The sequence below is a fragment of the Phalacrocorax carbo genome, chromosome 17 (genome assembly GCF_963921805.1).
Source record: "Phalacrocorax carbo chromosome 17, bPhaCar2.1, whole genome shotgun sequence".
NCBI lineage: Eukaryota > Metazoa > Chordata > Aves > Suliformes > Phalacrocoracidae > Phalacrocorax > Phalacrocorax carbo.
The window spans coordinates 4,580,365-4,598,225 of NC_087529.1; the positions used below are offsets into that span (position 1 = coordinate 4,580,365).

A 17,861-nucleotide genomic window follows, 5' to 3' on the forward strand; every position below is an offset into this window, starting at 1 on the left:
CCCTAGGCCCACCCCCTGCCCCCAATTCCAAATCAGCCAATGTCCAAAACCAGATGAATTAAATAAATGAAAAAGAATTACAAGGAAGGAAGCAAAGGAAGGGAAAAAACAAAACAAAACAGGGAGGGGAAAAACATTCCAGAAGTTCACTTACTGTTCCAACACACTGACCGCTTCACAGTCAGCATCTAAATCTATGGCATAAAGCTCTCACTCATGCCTGAGAAAATGAATTTATTAAGCTATGCAGAAATGTGAAAGCCAAGACAACGCTGAGCAAGGCCACCAGACTTCGTATGGTCTTTCACTGTCATTTACCCAAGAAGGGGTGGCAGAAAGGAATCTAAGCTGCTCGGCCTGGATGAAATTTTATTGTTGCCGAGTCACATGCTCTTCTATGGGCCTTCATCTGGACAAGCCTGATGAAAACTATTACACGTTCTGTACAGATGGCCTCATTTAAGCATGAGGTAAGTTATTCACACAACAAATACAAAACAGCTTGAAAATTGATTTTATTTTTACCTGAGACTGTTGAGATCAAGATCGTCTGTATCAAAGTCCAGAAGAGGCTGCGGGGTGTCACTCGGGCCGTGCGACTGCAGCACTGAAGAACTGGACGAAATGACGGTAGTTTGGCCTGAGGGATGGATTGTTTTGAACTGGAACTGTGGGCCCATCCACAGGCGTCGATGAGGCCCGGTGTGAGTCACTATTTCGACCTGTGAGAAGATGGGGTAATGCTTAACAAAACCCTGCTGTACATCGAATGGTTCCTTCACTACACTGAACCCCCCGAATCCTGCTGTTCTCAAGCAAGAAGCGTGTTTTGTGCCATCAGTTCAGAGGAACGCTGAACAAGGGAAGATTTGGAGTGCCTTTGCTGGAGAGCGATGCTCCAGCCAAAGCCAAGAAGAAGACTGAAGACCAACAATCCATCCTGGCTATCATTTTACCTGATCCTGTTTCATTCCTCCCCTTGCCATTATGAAATACACACTATAACTCAAAGGCTAAAAAGCCACCCTTGTGGTGTAACAAACAGGGGAACACACTTCTGTTTGCATCTACGCGGAGCAGACAGAGGAACTGAAGTCTGCCTCCCCCAGATAAGCTCAGTCCTGACCAGGTCAAGGGATGCACTTTTTAAAAGCAAGCTGCTACAGCTTTGTTACGGCTGCTTGCTAGAAGTTCACACATCAGGCAGCGCTGCTTCACACGCGTGTAGTGCAAACTGTATTTCAAATCAAAGCTTGTAATTACTGTTGGCATATCCGAGGATACCGCTGGCAGAGACCATCTTGCTGGAACACAAGGTTTGTAACAGAGAGCAAGGTGAAGTGCACCGTGAGACGCTGAAGCGCCCAGGTCATGCTCATTATTGTGCAGGTGTAATATAAACATGTATGCGCAACACTTGGAGTTTAGAAGGGCAGCTACCGACACACAGATAGATATAGATTCATGTAATGAACATTCCAACAAGAAATAGAGGAAGACAATGACATATACATTAAATAGGAAGTGTATATGAGAGATATATCTGTATGTAGGTTTACGTGTAGATATACACTCAGACACAGAAACTTCTCAGCTCCGTGCTGACTTCCAAAAGGCACAGAGAATACAGACGATGTGTCTTACAAACGATACTTTCAAGTATTCAGATTTTCCTCTACGTATTGGCTCCCAGTGAGAGTCGAAATATGAACTTTCGAAAAAGAAGTTATTTCAGTAAATGAAACATCCAAAATGTTTAAAAGACTTCTTTCCACGCTGATAACTATAAACCTGATGAGTATAAATTCTGGCGAGCTCTTAAATAAGACAACTATAGGAATGCCAACAACCATGAAAAATGAGGATGGTAACTTTGCTGGAAATGTATAAGATCAGGAAATTGTGGCCGTGTAAATAAGAGAGTAAACAAAGCATAAGTCTTCTGTAATGCAATTTTAAAAATCAAAAAGAGCCCTTAAATATCAGACAAATTAAATATGAAACTAAAATATTAAGCTCTGGTAAACTCATACTTTTAGGATGACAAAAACAGACAATTAAATTCCTATAAATTTCTGCTAAAACAATGAATCAGCTTCACAGCAAAAGTGCAGTTTAGTGAGGAAATTAATAAAAAAATATTTTTGTACATATATGACAGATGTGTACTAGCAGCAATTCTTAATTTAAACACTGGATAAGGTTCTAAGTTCTCTGCTAACTTAAGACGACAAATGCACAGCCTATTTAGCACTATTTCCATCTTTGCATTTATCTTAGCGTAACTCAGATTGACTGCAGACGTTTCTGAGGCAAGTAGCTTTTATGTAGCAGTGTAAATTAGGCCACAGATAAAGTAATCTGTATATTTTAAGCTTCAAACCATCAGTGTCACAGAGCCGAGAGGTAAACAGATGCCTTTGCAATTTTACTGAGGCTACGGCCAGATGTTCCTATTCACTCTCCTGTTGTGTGCAGGACAAACATATTGTATCTACTTCACACTGACAGCACACATTACCCACTGTTCTAATTGAAAAGTTGAAGTGAAGGGCAGTGTTTTTTCACTGCATGCTGTTACTGTTGATAACAACACTTTAATTTTGAAAAACATACTTGCACTTTAGGCTTAATCTAAAGTGGCTTGCTTAGAGAATGCTAGCATCTTCATGCTCAAAAGAGCTATCATCACTCCTTTCACTTAGCAAAAATTAAACATTCCGGAAGCATTCTCTGAATTATCTGCGTTCTGTGATATTGCTTGGGATTTTTTTTTTTCTTACTTTACTCTTTTAGAGGGATGGATGTGATGAAGTTCAAGCAGACTTAAGTTCATTTGACGTTTTATATCTTCCGAGAATTAGTAATAAACCAACCCCTAACACACAGGTTTACCCTACTCTCTTTTTCCCCAGGTTGCCCGCTGTACCAGAAAGTCACCAGAACAGTAAAATAAGCTAAACTATCCAAACAGTACTGGAGAGAGTAAGTGGAATACTACAGGTGAAATCTTGTCCCCAGTGAGCTCAGTCATAAAATTCCCATTGACTCAGAGATTGAGTAGTTTCACCATCTTTATGCTCTGACTAATTAGAGACAGCATAATTAAATAAGAGACACCGGTGTGCAGCCGCACCTGAAAACTTCAGCCAGGTAAGTGGATTCACATGAATAGATTCCCTGATGAACCCAACTTCTCAGTTTAGGAGAATGCTGGGTATGATTTATTCACCAGTGGGAGATGCAAATCACATCCACGAATATTTCATATTTATGCCATACACCCCAGCAACACATTTAATGCATCACTCCCATAACAGCATTGTTCTTAAACCAGAGAAACCCACCTCATTTGTCAGGATGAATTCCGTGTATCAGGTACCCCGTAATTGTGTTGGTAAATCCAGAGCATTTCTAGTTTTTATTTATTTATTGAACTCTAACCTTTTACTTCTAACAGGAACTAATTCTCGGTGTGTTATTCATGACCTACATTCTTAAAGTGAAGTTATGTTTTGAGCCAAATAGTCGAGTCTGTACTGAGTTCTTAGAGGGAAGCTTTCTTGACTGAAATGAAGCAAGAATGGATAAAACTACAAAGATTTAACCTCATATTAAAATATTCCACCAAGCAGAATAATTTTAAAGCATTATAGTATTTGTATCTAGCCAGAACTCTGAAGAATTATCAATAGGGAATGCAGTAACTGATAACCAGAAAAAGAAGGAACCCGTTTATCTACCATTTTTACGTTAAAATGCAGTAAGTATAGCACAGGTCACAGCCAAAAAGGCATCATCGTTTTGCCAAGCCAGCTCCCTTTATCTGTGTCTGAAAAGGACCATGTCATGAGAAAAAGGTAGAGAGATAACTTTCTGTTGCCAACTTAACGTCCTCCTTCATCCTGAACTTCCCAAGGATGTGACCTGTGCCAATAATGATGGGGGCTTTATATGGTTTTTACTAGAGCTTGCAGAGTTTGTATAAAACGTAAAGACTATCAAATTCATACACGTCAAGTCAGGAGTGAAGTCTGTTTTATACACAGCAATACCCATGGCCTACTGGAAGCTTACTTTCCTTTTTTGAGAAAGTCATGAATTGTACTTCCAGCAGATACTATTACTGTTTCACTCCTGACCTGGAGCTCCCCCAAAAAGCCTACCTGTGAAAGCCACTCTTCATCCTCCTGCCCGCTGTGGTCAGATGCTAAGCTGTCGTATGACTCATGTCGAGTGATGGGTCCAGGGCTTCCTGGGGGAACCACTGAAAAAAACCAGAAAATTGAAAAATCAGATTCGCTGTTAAATGCTTTTTAAAAAGCTTTCTCAGTAAGTTATTGGTACAACAATGTATGTATGTTCCTAAATCTGTGACGTTATGCTGAAGCACATAAAGAGCTCAAATATTGACAACAATGGTGATGAAAAGATTTCTGTTCTTTGACTTGAATGTATACATACAGCACTATGATAAGCCAGTTGGCTCTTCTTTTAACCTTAAGTACTTAATGAACATGCAGAACAGCCCAATAGGGATGACAACCATCTGTCTTGAGGAATTCAACGCTGAGAAATGCCACTGTCAATGAATTAAGCCTTTTCTACAAACTTTTCAGAACCAGAACTAAGATAAAGCACACTGACAAAAGCTATCCTGAAGCCCTGCTACACGCACTGACTTCGAATGCAGGGTACTTCCAAGACTTGGTACTGAATTCTCACTTTCATTTTGACATTAATGTAGTTAATTTAAAGCTGGTTTCATGAACAACTTGATTTTTAGGATCTGACCTTTTTGCAATTTAATTGGAAGCGCTTCATGGTCGTCTTAATGTCACCTTTTCATTACGGTAGTAACAATATGCTAATTGAGAATCCGTAACAAATTAGAGTTTGATGTTTAATTTGCTACAAAGACTGAATACTGAGATTATTTCACTGGACTGTAAAGTACCTGAAATTCTGTATTCAGCTGTTGCACTGCATTATAGAAATACTGTATAATAATTTTGGACAGAGAAGAAACCCACTTTTTTTTCAGCTGCAGGTGACACTGATAACTAGAAAGATGTATTAGTTCAAGCTGAGGGACAAATGAATCAGTGGCTATTAAACACAACCAGACACAACCTCCAAGAGGCCCATAACATCCAAACTCTTTGCTTTGACCCAGTGTCAGATCTGTCCACGGTGCTCATCTGCAAACCTTTTCTTGACTGCACCATGAAAATCCTGCGTTACTACAACTGCTTAAATACCTACGTCCCTCTGTTTTCAAAAGACTGGTACAAATAACCTTAATTCACAGAGCAAAATTAAGGTCATTTTTTTCCTCTATTCACTACTCTCATTCATCTTCACATGGACTCGCCCCAACAGAAAAATTCAAGTTCTTCAGCTCTGTAGACTGCATGATATCCAAAACCACTTTTAAAATGACTACCATGTATAGATACAACTTTGGGGGGCCGGGGTGTGTGATCACAATTTGGTTTTCAAATCCTACCACAAAAAAAAGAGAGAGAATATTGACTCATTATTGTAAAGATTAATATTTCATGATTCCGGGTCCTTGAGCCATTTGAGTGTGTCAGCAAAGCTTACAGCCTAGCTACTTTACTGTCTATGGCAGTAGCATGACACTGCTCAAACTAAAACTTTGCACTTGAGAAAGCTGGAAGAATTTAGAAAAAACAAAATGCAAGCAAGGACCCCAGACAATGAGACAGGTGGTATTTTTCATTTTCTTGTACCTGCTTAGCGTCAGGGGCCTGGTGGAGGCCTGGATTCAATACCAAGATACCACACCCGCTTTGAGGGAAGAGCAGACACCACAAAAGCAAATTAAAAGAAGCAAATGCAACAATGGTATTTTTACTTTGGTAAAACAACACAGTTTTATGCTCTAGCGTTAAGGTACCGGACAATCCTAAAATTAGAACCAATATTTTTATATTCACATAATCTAAAAATTACTCGGTTTTTAAAATTGATTTTTAAAAACGATATTATTACATGGTTGACCTTTATGTATCAAGTTTCCATCCACTACAAATTTTTACAGCCTTGTTGTAAACCCCTAATAATAGGAATTTATAACGGCAAAGCAGACACAATTGTAACCATAAATACAGAACGGCGCCTCTATAATATAAACAGCACAGGGTTTTCATAAATCCATACACTATATGAAATAAAGGGATTTTCATCCTGTTTGTATAAGTGGGTATCCAAACCCAACCTCAGCTATGGAGCCATTTCTAACACCTCTGTATCGCGGTGTGTCCTTACTCTGAAACCCACAATATAACAAAAATAGTTCAGGGCCTAACTTATTAAAGATTTATTTAAAGTGCTATGTACGTTAGGATATATTCTTACAAAGTGTCAAGTTTTCCCCATAAGATACTAAGCATCTGCCATATCCATCAAAATCAATACAGTCTGTGTCTGCACCTCTGCATCCACGCACACCTCGGCAGCCACGGACGTTACTTCAGTATCGTGTGTTCATCAGTTTTCAAGATAATATAGGAACTATGTTCATCTGCTTCATTACAACCGTGACAGATCTAATTCAATGACTTACGGATGCATCTGTCTAGCCCATATCAAACTCCTATTAAGAAAATACACATACCTTCCTGGATTACAAACAGCTGACGATTCACAGGAACTATCAGAATATGAAACCATAATGCCCACACCTCTTCCTTACCGGTAAAGTTTATATTTGAAACCGATGAAACAAGAACATTATTTTGACACGTTCTGCTGCTGCCCTAATCTTCCCCATATCTCCTGACTCTCCTACAATAAATTCTACTGACTGCAGTAATGCCTGTTTCTGAGGGCACAGCTGATCAACTGCAGGCTTTCCTGTTATTGAACTTTGCTAACAAACTGTTCATGACTCTAGCAGATGTTTCTGCTTTCAAACCAACGGGAACTTTATGGACTGTTCTGATTTTTTTTTTTTTTCCTTTCTATCCCAGGGGCAACTACTAGAGCTGTCAAGATTAGGGAAGCTGCTATTCAGTGACTAGCTGCAAAAACGCTAGCCCGGGGAGCGGCGTCCGCCCTGCTTTGTCACCGTATTTCTCCCTTGCGTAATACTCTTGCATTTTACTGGAGATCCAAGACGGCTTTACAGTGAAAAAGAAATTCAAATTTAAGAAGAGTTTTGGTCCTACGCTGTACGCCTTTTCCTGAGGAATCTCAGCTTTGCATAGGTCTTGCAATAACACACGTTTCAGTGCGGCTTCAGACCGCAGCGTTAACTCTTTCTACTAAAAAGTGACGACATGCTGAATTCCACGAAAGAGCTCTGCCTTAGAGTTCACCAGCAGGGCAACAGTGATAAAGCCTTAGCAGAGGTCAAACCTCAGTAATTTATTTTGCTATTTAATAAAATAGCATTTATGTACCACACCTATCACAAAAGCAGGCATTTAAAGAGAGTCTGGTTTTGATAGCAGGATCCCATAATGACGGTCCCAGCCTTACCACAGGCAAAGCAAGCTCTACTCCCACTGCCCTTAGTGGGAGCACGCAGTGTTTTGTGAGATACGACCTTATAAGACAAGTGATCCTTGCTGGAGATTTGCCATTGCTGTACTGCTTATTACAGATATACATATAGTAATTTTTTTCAAGTTAAAAATGGCCTTGGAGTTATAGGAACAAATACGTCTTAAAAATGTAAAACCGATTCTTTCTTCATTTCTGGGTCACACACCTCGTGCTTTGGTATCAAGTTCCAAGATGAGATTAATTTAAGTCCCGAGGGACATTTCCAGGAATTTCAGCTCAAAAGTAATCTTTTATCTCCCACCTTAATACTCTGAAAATCTGAAATCACACTGGAAATCACAGCAGCCTCTTACACATCAGTGAAGCTACTCTTATGCTATTGCATTGAGTTTTTTCAATTTCCAAAGGATTTCACTACAATGCAGGAGAGCAAATAATAAAATTCAAATTCTTCAAGAGCTCTGCAGCAACTTGTGTTTTTTCTTGCACTTCTGTAATTTCTCCTTCACTGGGAAAAAGTCACAAATGGCACATACACAGACAAGGAGGAAGCCAGCCCTTGTGGCACAGAGATTATTTTGCTGGCAATTGCAGGTGTTTTGTACCCTCCTAAAACAATAAATTCAACGCTTTGTGTCTGAGCGATGCCGATTTTTAACTTTTTGCTATTCTTACACCAGTATCTGGAACAAATGGATATAAAATATCAGAATGCAACTGAGCTTGTTTAATCTAGAAATACAAAAACATGCAGAAATTTGTACAATTCCCCGTGAAGGGAAAAGTACATAAAAAAATAAGTGGTTATTAAATATCTAAGGTGACAATTAGAACATACCATTTTTGTTTATGCAGTATAACAGGACATGAGTTTCTAAAGCCCACTCACAATTGCAAAAAACCTCCATAAGCAAGCATTCATGGTCACTTTTTAAAAACTGGAGTGCTGCCTACAGCAAAATTCAGAGCTCTGCCATCAATATTTGGCAAGGGGCCGAAAGAGTCTTTGAGCTACTCAAAACCAACAGGAACACCTTGAACTTCCGTCCCCCTTCAAATGAAGTGACCTGCATCAGCTCTAAATCTGGAGTATGCTCCCGTCCCTCCAGCCTGACCAGCTCGACTGAACCACTCCACATTTAACTAAGGAAAACCAGAACCTCAGCGAATACTGTTGTTGTTCCTCTTCTTTCACAACTTGAACACCTCATTTTCTACCCTCAAAAATCAAAGGTGCAGGTGCTTACCCATAATCTAAGGCGAATTTGTAAAGTTTACAGGCTCCCTTCTCTGCAGTTCAGAATTAATCTTACTACTATACTGAAGAAAGATTATTAGAAGCAAGGGTCTGAAAAAAAACACATTAGGAATTTAGTAATTTGTGTGATAATTGTTAGCGCAAGGAAAACTGCACAGAAGTGACGGTGGAGACAAAAGTTTCGATGCAAGCCAAAAAAAAGTCTGAAATACAGCTGAGCTGATGTTTCTCTGGACCTCCAGGACCTGATTAACACAGTTCAACGATTAAGTGTGAAAAAAGCCAATTGTTTTGAAATTTTGCCATGATATTTAGTGACAGATAAAGAAAGCAAACAATTTATATTAACCTCAAATAATTTGCACAGGCATTCCTGACACGTGAGCAAGACCGAGACAGATACATGTACTTGAAGAATATTGGAATTAACAAACAGTGGTTTTGTCCACAGATGGGCTAATTATACAATAAATACCTAGACCTAAGAAAAATCTTTATTCGTTCAAAGATTATAAATTGTCATCTTTCAGCAGCACAGAAGCGTTGGAACAAAGAAACACTACAGCTCAATTGTAGTGTGCGCACTTATGGTTTTAATTTGTGAACAATAAATCATTAGTTTTACTTAGTTCTGTGTACTTCTTGAACCAAAAGGTTTTAATTTTCTCATTTGTATAAATAAGCTTTACACAATTCAATCTAATTGAGAGTTATATATGAAATTCTCAATGTGCTCTTCTCTAAGGGATGTATGTTTGTCCAAATTAAGAGCAAACAAAGGCATTTGCAGACTATAAAGACTATTTGTTCTGTGCTGCCTGCCATACACATGCCTGCAGACACCCAGAGAGCTTTCCTTTATTTCAGCTGAACACATAAAATTTAAAATTTGAAATCAGATTCTAAAACCTAGTAGAAACAGAAACAATGTACTCTTCACTAATTTATTAACTCTGAAGTCTATCCTGTGTCCGCGTGCTGTCTCTAGTGATGTCCACGGCAAACAGGTATGCAGAATAAAAATTACACATCCCTTGGTTTCATACAAATCACATGCAAAATGATGGTAGGTGGTTTAGAGACCTGAGGTAATCACATGCTTGTCAACAAGCTTCAGGAGTACTTCTCTTAAAATTAAGCTCCACAATTTGAATGATTTACTTCATGCTACTTCTGGAACTACTGGCGCATTAGTTACATCGTGTTACCCACGACAAGTAGAATGTGACAGTTCTGGTTTAGGTCTACATGCAGCCACTTCCAATTCAACAGGTTCACCTTTTTTCCATCTTATAGATGTGATCTTGCTTCTGTCAGAGGTCGGTTTCAGAATCCCGCAGTCAGATTTGCCCCGTAGTTCAAGTCTGATGATGGCTGAGCGACCTGCACTGCGTGCGTGTTCCTAAATCTTCTCTTGGAGCACACAGCTCTGCGCCTGCTGGCCCTACCTCTGCACAAGTTTAACAATAAAGCGGAGACCAGATTTTCACTTTAGACAGAATGCTTACAGCCGTGTTTAAAACAAACTGTTTGTAGTTTGGTGGTATGCTCTACATATTCTTACTTGTGGCTGTAGGTTACTGAACAAAGCTGGCTTGAATGCTTTTTTCAGCTTGTAAACTCCTGCAGGAGAACGCCATGCAAATTAGAAGATCTTCTTTTATCCAGAAGTTCTCCCCACTCATTTTTTTCCCTGTTAGGAGTTTCTGAGATTCTTGTATACATAAACATCATAAAATTAAGCTGAAAAACCCCAGTAAACCAGTTTAGCCAGCCTAACAGCTATTTCACAGAAGCAAATGACTTATAGATTTAGTTGTTCATTACTTGTATATTGACCACAGTTTATTAGGTGCTTTATAGACCATCCATTCTCTGTATCAGCACTTTAAGATTAAAGGAATAGGTAGGTCTGCAATCAGGATAAGAATTCTCCTTAGATTCTCCCAGCTTTGATGACTGCTTTACTTGCTCCTTACTTTACACTGGTCTGATAGTCAACAGCCTGGCACTTGGTTTTTTTTTTTTTCCTGAAAGGTGCTGATTAGGTGTTCGGGCTTCACCATTACTCCTGGTTGCATTGCAGGACTGGCATATGTTTGCTGTGCTTAACTCCAGCTTCCTTTTCAAAAATTCCCAGAGGAAACCAGTCAAGTACAATGAACATTTAAAGCTGAGCAGAGCTAGAACCTGACATTACTCACAGTACGGAGTATCTTAAGGCTGTTCAACACTTTAAATGCTCAGACTGTGGGCAGACTATCGGTTCTGTACCAATGGATAACATATATATATATATTCTTTCCTGAGTTAAAGAATAATTTCAACTGCACGAACCTATGGTGAAATCCATCTGATGGCCATCTTTAAAGAATTATGGAAGAGGTAACTATTTCTATAATTCACTGACTTCAAAAGTATGTTTGACATTATTGTCGGGAAAATTATGTTAACCGTGGATTACTGTTACAATCAAAGTATGTAGTGAGAAGTCAAGAGGCTTAGTAGTAAATTTTCAAAGCAGTGCGTGGGGATTTACCCGTTTGACTCCCATTAACGTCAATAGGAGTCGCGCGGCTAAATCCCTGTACACTGCTTTGAAAACTGACCCCTTCGTGTTGATGGACCCCTCTCTAAGAAGTTCCAGATGACCATGTAAGAATAGTAAAGAACTGTTTCAGCATGTGCCCTTGTTCATTATTGTTGTTTGTACACATCTGAAAGTATTTTAATTCCTCTACGCAGTGCTGTTTCCAGCTTTTAGTTTATAAAATATGGATTAAGATGGGCAAATACTCCGTAACCTGATGAAGCCACGCACATGCCGAGGTGTATACACGCGTTAGAAACTTATCATACATCGGCAGCATCCGATGCACCTTACAGAGTTGATTTTTATCCGCCTCATCTATATTATTTCACGAACACCATTATGGCTGAAGAATGTCGCATGATTTACTCCATGGCTCATATGCAAAGATGCAGCACTTTTACGAAATGACATCTGCCCTGTTGCTCTTTGCCCCAGTCAGTCCTGCGCTCAGTCAGAAATTAAATTTGCTTCCCGTTACCACTTAATCCTGTTTCCTGCAGGGAGCAGGAAGTGCAGGTTACAGTTCTAGGGAAGCTTAGTTTTCCCTTAGAAAAGACCATGAACTACAATTTCATTAGAAACATCTTTTCTGGAACAGGAAGGTGATCCAGATTAGCTTGCAATCTGTTACGCCTCCAAGTATAAGACACAAACCTGAAAATTCCATTTTCACTGTTTGTGACTACTGCCAGCAAACCCCAAATACAGGTAATCATTTTGTAGGAGAAATACATGCTTGGAATCACCTGAAATTTTTTAGCTCTAGTCGTAACATACATATATATATATATGAATATATATAAAAATATACATATTTAAGACCTGCTAGTTTTAAACAGTAAAAAATTCCAAATACGAAATATTTTTTAAATTGCTGAAATTCTTCCACAACACATTTTACCTGCATCGCTTATATTTTCACATATACACACATTCATATTTTCATGTAATATTTGGAGAAAGTACCTGAGTCAACATAAACACTTGAGAATTAATTCTCTAAATTCTGAAACTCATTTTGCTGTATAGAGAAGTCCTCCCCTAAATTTCAAGGAATTATAAATTATTCCCCAAGGATCTGGATTTTTGAAGAACATCGGCACAACTCCTTTGAAACTACTGATGCGGAGACCAAAGAAGTTATTTTTGAAAGTATGCTGCATTCTTTTATTATGTGGCAATAAAAAAGTAGAATTTCATGAAAATGATACACTAGCTAGAGGCAATTTCAAGTAGAAAGAATAATAATAGCAAACTGAGAATCTAGAAAATTTAAAAAAAAAAATTTCCCATCTGGATAATAAAGTTAAACATATGTACCCAAGTAAATACATGAAATCTCAGCCGTGTGCTGGTCCTACACAAAATACCAAAATAACAACACAACGCATTTTTCCATCTTTAACTGTGTCGTGCTAACAACTAACAGAGGGTTAGCGGCGATACCCTTGCGGAGAATAGAGGGGGAAGAACTGGCAGAATCATCGGAACGTAACACGCCTTGCGATCAGGCACTCGCCCAACCTCCCAAAAGGCCGGTTTTACACCCGCCCGTAGCTCAGCCATGCCCGCCTCCAGCCCTTCGCCTCCGCACGAACGGCGTGTCCTTCCCTGCAGCTGTAAGCCTCTAACGCCCAGTCGACACAATCTTGTGGAAAGGCCCTCTCTGGTGCACAGGTAAGCTGAAAGGCCAGGAGTTCAGCCAACATTCATGGGATCAGTACCTAAAAATGATGGCAGCTCACAATGTTACCCCACACACCACTGCTTGTTCCAACTCCTCTCCAGGCCTCACAGCACATATAAACTCAAGTGGGCTTCACCCACTTCAGGGTAAGGTCACAGAGCTTTGCTTAGGTTGCGTTTCATCGGCGGTTTATGTTAAAACCGGCCAACCTTGCTCTGAAGTGCTACCAGTGCTGCCGCAAACCAGTAATGCCCAGCAGAGACACAGAAACGGGCAGCTGAGAGCACTAACCACTGAAACCGCTCCAAAGTCCCATCTGACCGTGGCCATGCAGAGATGTCACAGGAACAGAGCAAAAAGGCTTTGAACACCTCATAACCACACGATCGCGTAATTGTTGTTACAGAACGGGCTCTGGTTTTGATCAGTTTTATTATTTGAAATCGAGCTCCGTTGTGATCGACATTGAACATTCACATCGCAAGATACAGCTCTTGCCCCACAGAACATACTACACACACACACGCGCGAGTTATGCATATAGTGGGGTACGTACCATAACATATATTCTCCCCTATCAGTGAGGGAGAAAGATTAGACTATTAAATATGCACACACAAAAGACTGCAAGAAGTAAAACAGAGGCAGAAGGCTGAGAAGTGGTGGAACACTGAACATAATTATCAGCCCCAGTTCATTAGCCTATTACCAGACCACCATCACGCTCTGCTGTGCACAGAGAAGGGCTTGCAGACCAGCACGACCAGATTCCTTGCTGTGTCTGCTGGGTGTTACTCGTACGGCAGCAGTTTGGCTACGATTACACGCATTGTAGCTTGTTTTTCATAGTATCTGTCTTCATAGCACATATTCACACAGTTATTTAATACACTCGCTACTCTTACTCTCGGTTCTGCTTTCCACTGCACAATATGCTCCACCTCTATGTACGGAATTTTTATTTCCATCAATGGAATGTAGGAAAGGAATATAAAATAGGCCATAAAGAACCGCAGTGTTGCTTAGAGACAAAAGTCTTGCTCAGGGTGCATAGCTTTCATCAGGGGGAGCAGGAAGCGCACACATGATGTCAGAGTTACAAAGATTATCTGTATAAATTGTGTTATCATTTAGCCCAAACAAACAGTGAGGAAAGGATAACCCCCCCTTTGAACACAATAAATAGTTACTAAGTCTGACTTCTAATGTAAGCCATTTTCAGTAAAACGCAAGATATGTACAATGGTTGGTCAGCAATGAAACTCCATTCTAACAGCCAAAAGTCAAAAGCAGCTATAAATACAGACCTCAATCTTTTCAAGAATCCCTTAACAAAGTCTATAAAACTGATTATATCTTCAGGCCTAACTCAAGTGCAAATTTTTACTCAGAAATAAGTTAACAGCCCTGCGAGTATTACCTGGAGACCAGTACAGGAACAAAGAACGAGAATACAGAGTAGTGGTTCGAATCCTACCATCGCGGAATATGAATTACATTGCATTTAGAATAAACAATTAATGAGACAGCAGAAGGCTCAGCTACACGTCCATTTTTCTGAAGAGAGAAACAATTTCCAGAAGCGGTCAGAGTGGGATAAAGAAACACTGCATCATTCCTTTTAACACAACAGAAATGGTCTTTGATTATTTAAAAGCCAATTGCAAAGATCTGTCTTCAAAACCTCCTATTGGAGGTTTAATAGCAAAGAGGTGCAAGTACACTTACCAGCAACACTACAGTAAAGTAAAGACTTTTGTTTTAACAAAATCTATATTTATACGATTACATTTCCTATGGTTGAGGGCAGCTGTAATTAATGGATTTCCCTCCTTCCCCTAATGCAGTCATTTGTCAATTTAAACACAGAATGTCCAATCAATTTTGATGTATTTAGTAAGCAATTTGTCAAAGAGTACTGCATGCCAGTTAATATATTAATTCTTGTCATTGGCCTGCTTCTGACAACTGCAGGTCGCCTCCATAAAATTGGGCCTGATGAGCCAAAACTCTTGCCTGGAATGTGAAGGTGCCCTTTCCAGAGCCAGGGGAGAGAAATCATATGTCATGTTATTCCATACCTTTTTTGGGCAGTTTATGGTCTGATTTTGAGGGATTTTTCATTACCGTGTCAATTGTCTACGTTTCGGGTATCTCAACTACAGTCTATTATTCCTCCAGTGCAATGAAAAAGTGAATTCAGAGAGGAGAGGTAAGGAAGAAAGGAAATAAGAAGTATGAAACGAGGAGGTAAGACTTTCTGCCATTGTGCAGAGTCACCTATTTTCACTGCAAAAAAAAAAAAGACATGTACCACGCACATGTCTGTATTAATTCAAGCATGCAAAAATGGAAGGTACAAGTCAGAGGAAATGTGACTTAAGACAATCAAATACGTAAGACTTTGGGTTATGACAGTAGAGAGAAAAGTATTCATTAGGAAAAAAAAACTTGAACACAAACAGGTGATTGTCATGGACATGAAAAGCACGTCTTAGCAGCACGCCTCCAGTGTTTGTACTACCGGAGAAGCATCTTAATTCCCGAGTACTAAACAGCGGGAAGTAAGCAGCATTTAAAGAGTAATGACAAAACTTGGCAATTCCCTGAAGGACGCCAAGTCCTTTACAGCGCCAAGTGCCTGTGGACACCAGAAACCCCGCTATGTATGCATGCAGTGCCTCGCACAGCTCTCCTCCCACTGGCAGGCCTGCTATGACAGTCTAACTACACCAGGTGATGATATTTACATTACAGGAAAAACACCTAGGAAGAATACAACATGACTTACATTTCCTTCCTCTGTTGTGATTAGATTTAGGAGTTGCTTGGAACACAGCAAATAAAGAGGGAATACTAGAGACACAAATAAGGTCAAATATTATATATAAAGTCTTGACAAGGGTAGGAGAGAAACACCAGCACCTAACACCAAGGACTGACGACCTGAGGATCGTAATACATCCAGGGCTTTGCAGGATGAACTCTTATGAAAGCAAAAGTAAGTCTGAAATCTGCTCCGTCAGAAGGCGAGGAGATTCTCGTGACTGGTTATTTTTACCCTAATCAACTGCAAAAAGCCTGAAACAGTTAGGAGCAGGATACCAACGCTTCCTGCGGGCCGGCAGGTTGTGGAATTTAACACGCAAGTTCACTTTCAAGCTATAAACTTACAGAAAGTTTCTATCTCTGTCCCTATCTCTCCTGAATCTCTCCTTACCCACTTTCTCACCTCTCTGCACCAGCCACGGCCGTGATAAAGCGCTCAGGTAGATACGAACTGCATATTCTGATCCACGTTTCTGCAGCAGATGTCACAGATGACCTCAAAGCAACCAAACAGCTGTGCTAATCCACTTACAAATACCCCTGGGATAAAGGTCTTGGACACTTGTTGTACAAAATATTTCTTCAAACAATGGTTCCTTGTTACTTCCTTATTAGCGTGAATATAACTTTAAGATTCTTTAAAAATATTAAATGCTGAACTGTGTGTAAATAACTAAATGCAGTATTTTTAGAGTATTCACTGTTCACCACAAGAACTGACTGGCCTGCTTTATACTTTTCAGAGACTAAGGAAGATTTTGGCCCTGTGTTTTGGCATCAAACTGCACGTTTATGAAAACCTGCACAGTGTAGCCCTCTAACCAGACCGCCAGACGTTTCATTGTTCTGCCCGTCTGCTGACAGAGGTACTCTGTGCTAAAAAGCACACTGAGTATTTTTCAATGACCCAAGGGGCAAAGGTCACTTATTATAAATGGATAATGAGACCGAATGCAATGTTCTGAGTGTGGACAAAGAAAGGCTCTATCCATACCCCCTTGTGACTTGGTCATTCAGGCTTTTATTTCCCCTGCGCACTTAATGGAGCCAAACAATTGGCAGAAATGCTATACAGAAACTGAGAGAAACTGCTGTATTCTACCTCTGATGGACAGATACAAATAGTGACCCTGAAACGGCGCCAGAATTCCTCTTACCACTAACGTGGCAGACAGATGTAACATTCACCTTAAACCCCTATTTAGCCATTTGCTGGCAATTAAACTTACTGACGGAAGTGATAGCACATCAAACCGCAGGCTTCAGCTAACGTCAACCCATTACATTACTGCAGGTAAGCAGAGCCAGATAACTTTGTTTCAGCTTGTATTTAACGGGGGGAAGCTAACAGGTGTCTTGGACTCTCTTCTGTGAATCCTGGTTTGACTCCATTTTTTTCAGAAACTTCACTTAGTACCTTGAGATAGAATAACCCCAGAAGACAAATTAAACTTCAAAGAAGATCAGATCTACACAGTTTTCTCTGCTAATGCCATTTTTACTATGTTCTCTGCATTAATTTTTTGTCTTTGGTCTTTATTATTCTGTTTTTCTTTACATTCCACACCCATCTTAATGAATTTGTATTATGTGAATTAAAACCTGAATTAAAATTCTTCACTGTAATTCAAAAAATACAAATTCATTATTTTGTTGGAATTTAGCTACCACTTATTCTTCTTCCTTTAAAAAAGTTTCCTGTACAAAAACATTTCAGCCGCGTAGCATTTGAGCTGTTAATGAAACACACAGAGTGAACCACATCCATCCCCGATTTCAGTGTGTGGGATAAATATGAGCTCTGATGCCCACAGAAGAGCTTTTGTTCAGACCGTATCTATGCAATACGTTGCTTTTAATTTCAACAGAAACTAAAAAGCAGACAAACTACTTTTAGAAAATGTCCCAAACTCTCCAGAGAGCACTCTGTGCTCTTGGACCCACCCTGCAGTAACTAC

At 39.7% G+C, this 17,861-nt stretch overlaps 1 protein-coding gene across 6 annotated transcripts in view; it reads right to left on the reverse strand.

Moving 5' to 3' along the window:
* Positions 1–17,861, reverse strand: part of BCAS3 (BCAS3 microtubule associated cell migration factor) — a 370,477-nt gene that overhangs the window by 196,312 nt on the left and 156,304 nt on the right. For all 6 annotated transcript variants that reach the window (XM_064467926.1, XM_064467925.1, XM_064467929.1 and 3 more), the window contains 2 exons: positions 4,167–4,267; positions 526–722 (listed from right to left, as the gene is read on the reverse strand). In XM_064467926.1, the coding sequence (XP_064323996.1) occupies positions 526–722; positions 4,167–4,267 (298 nt within the window). The remainder of the gene's footprint in view (positions 1–525; positions 723–4,166; positions 4,268–17,861) is intronic.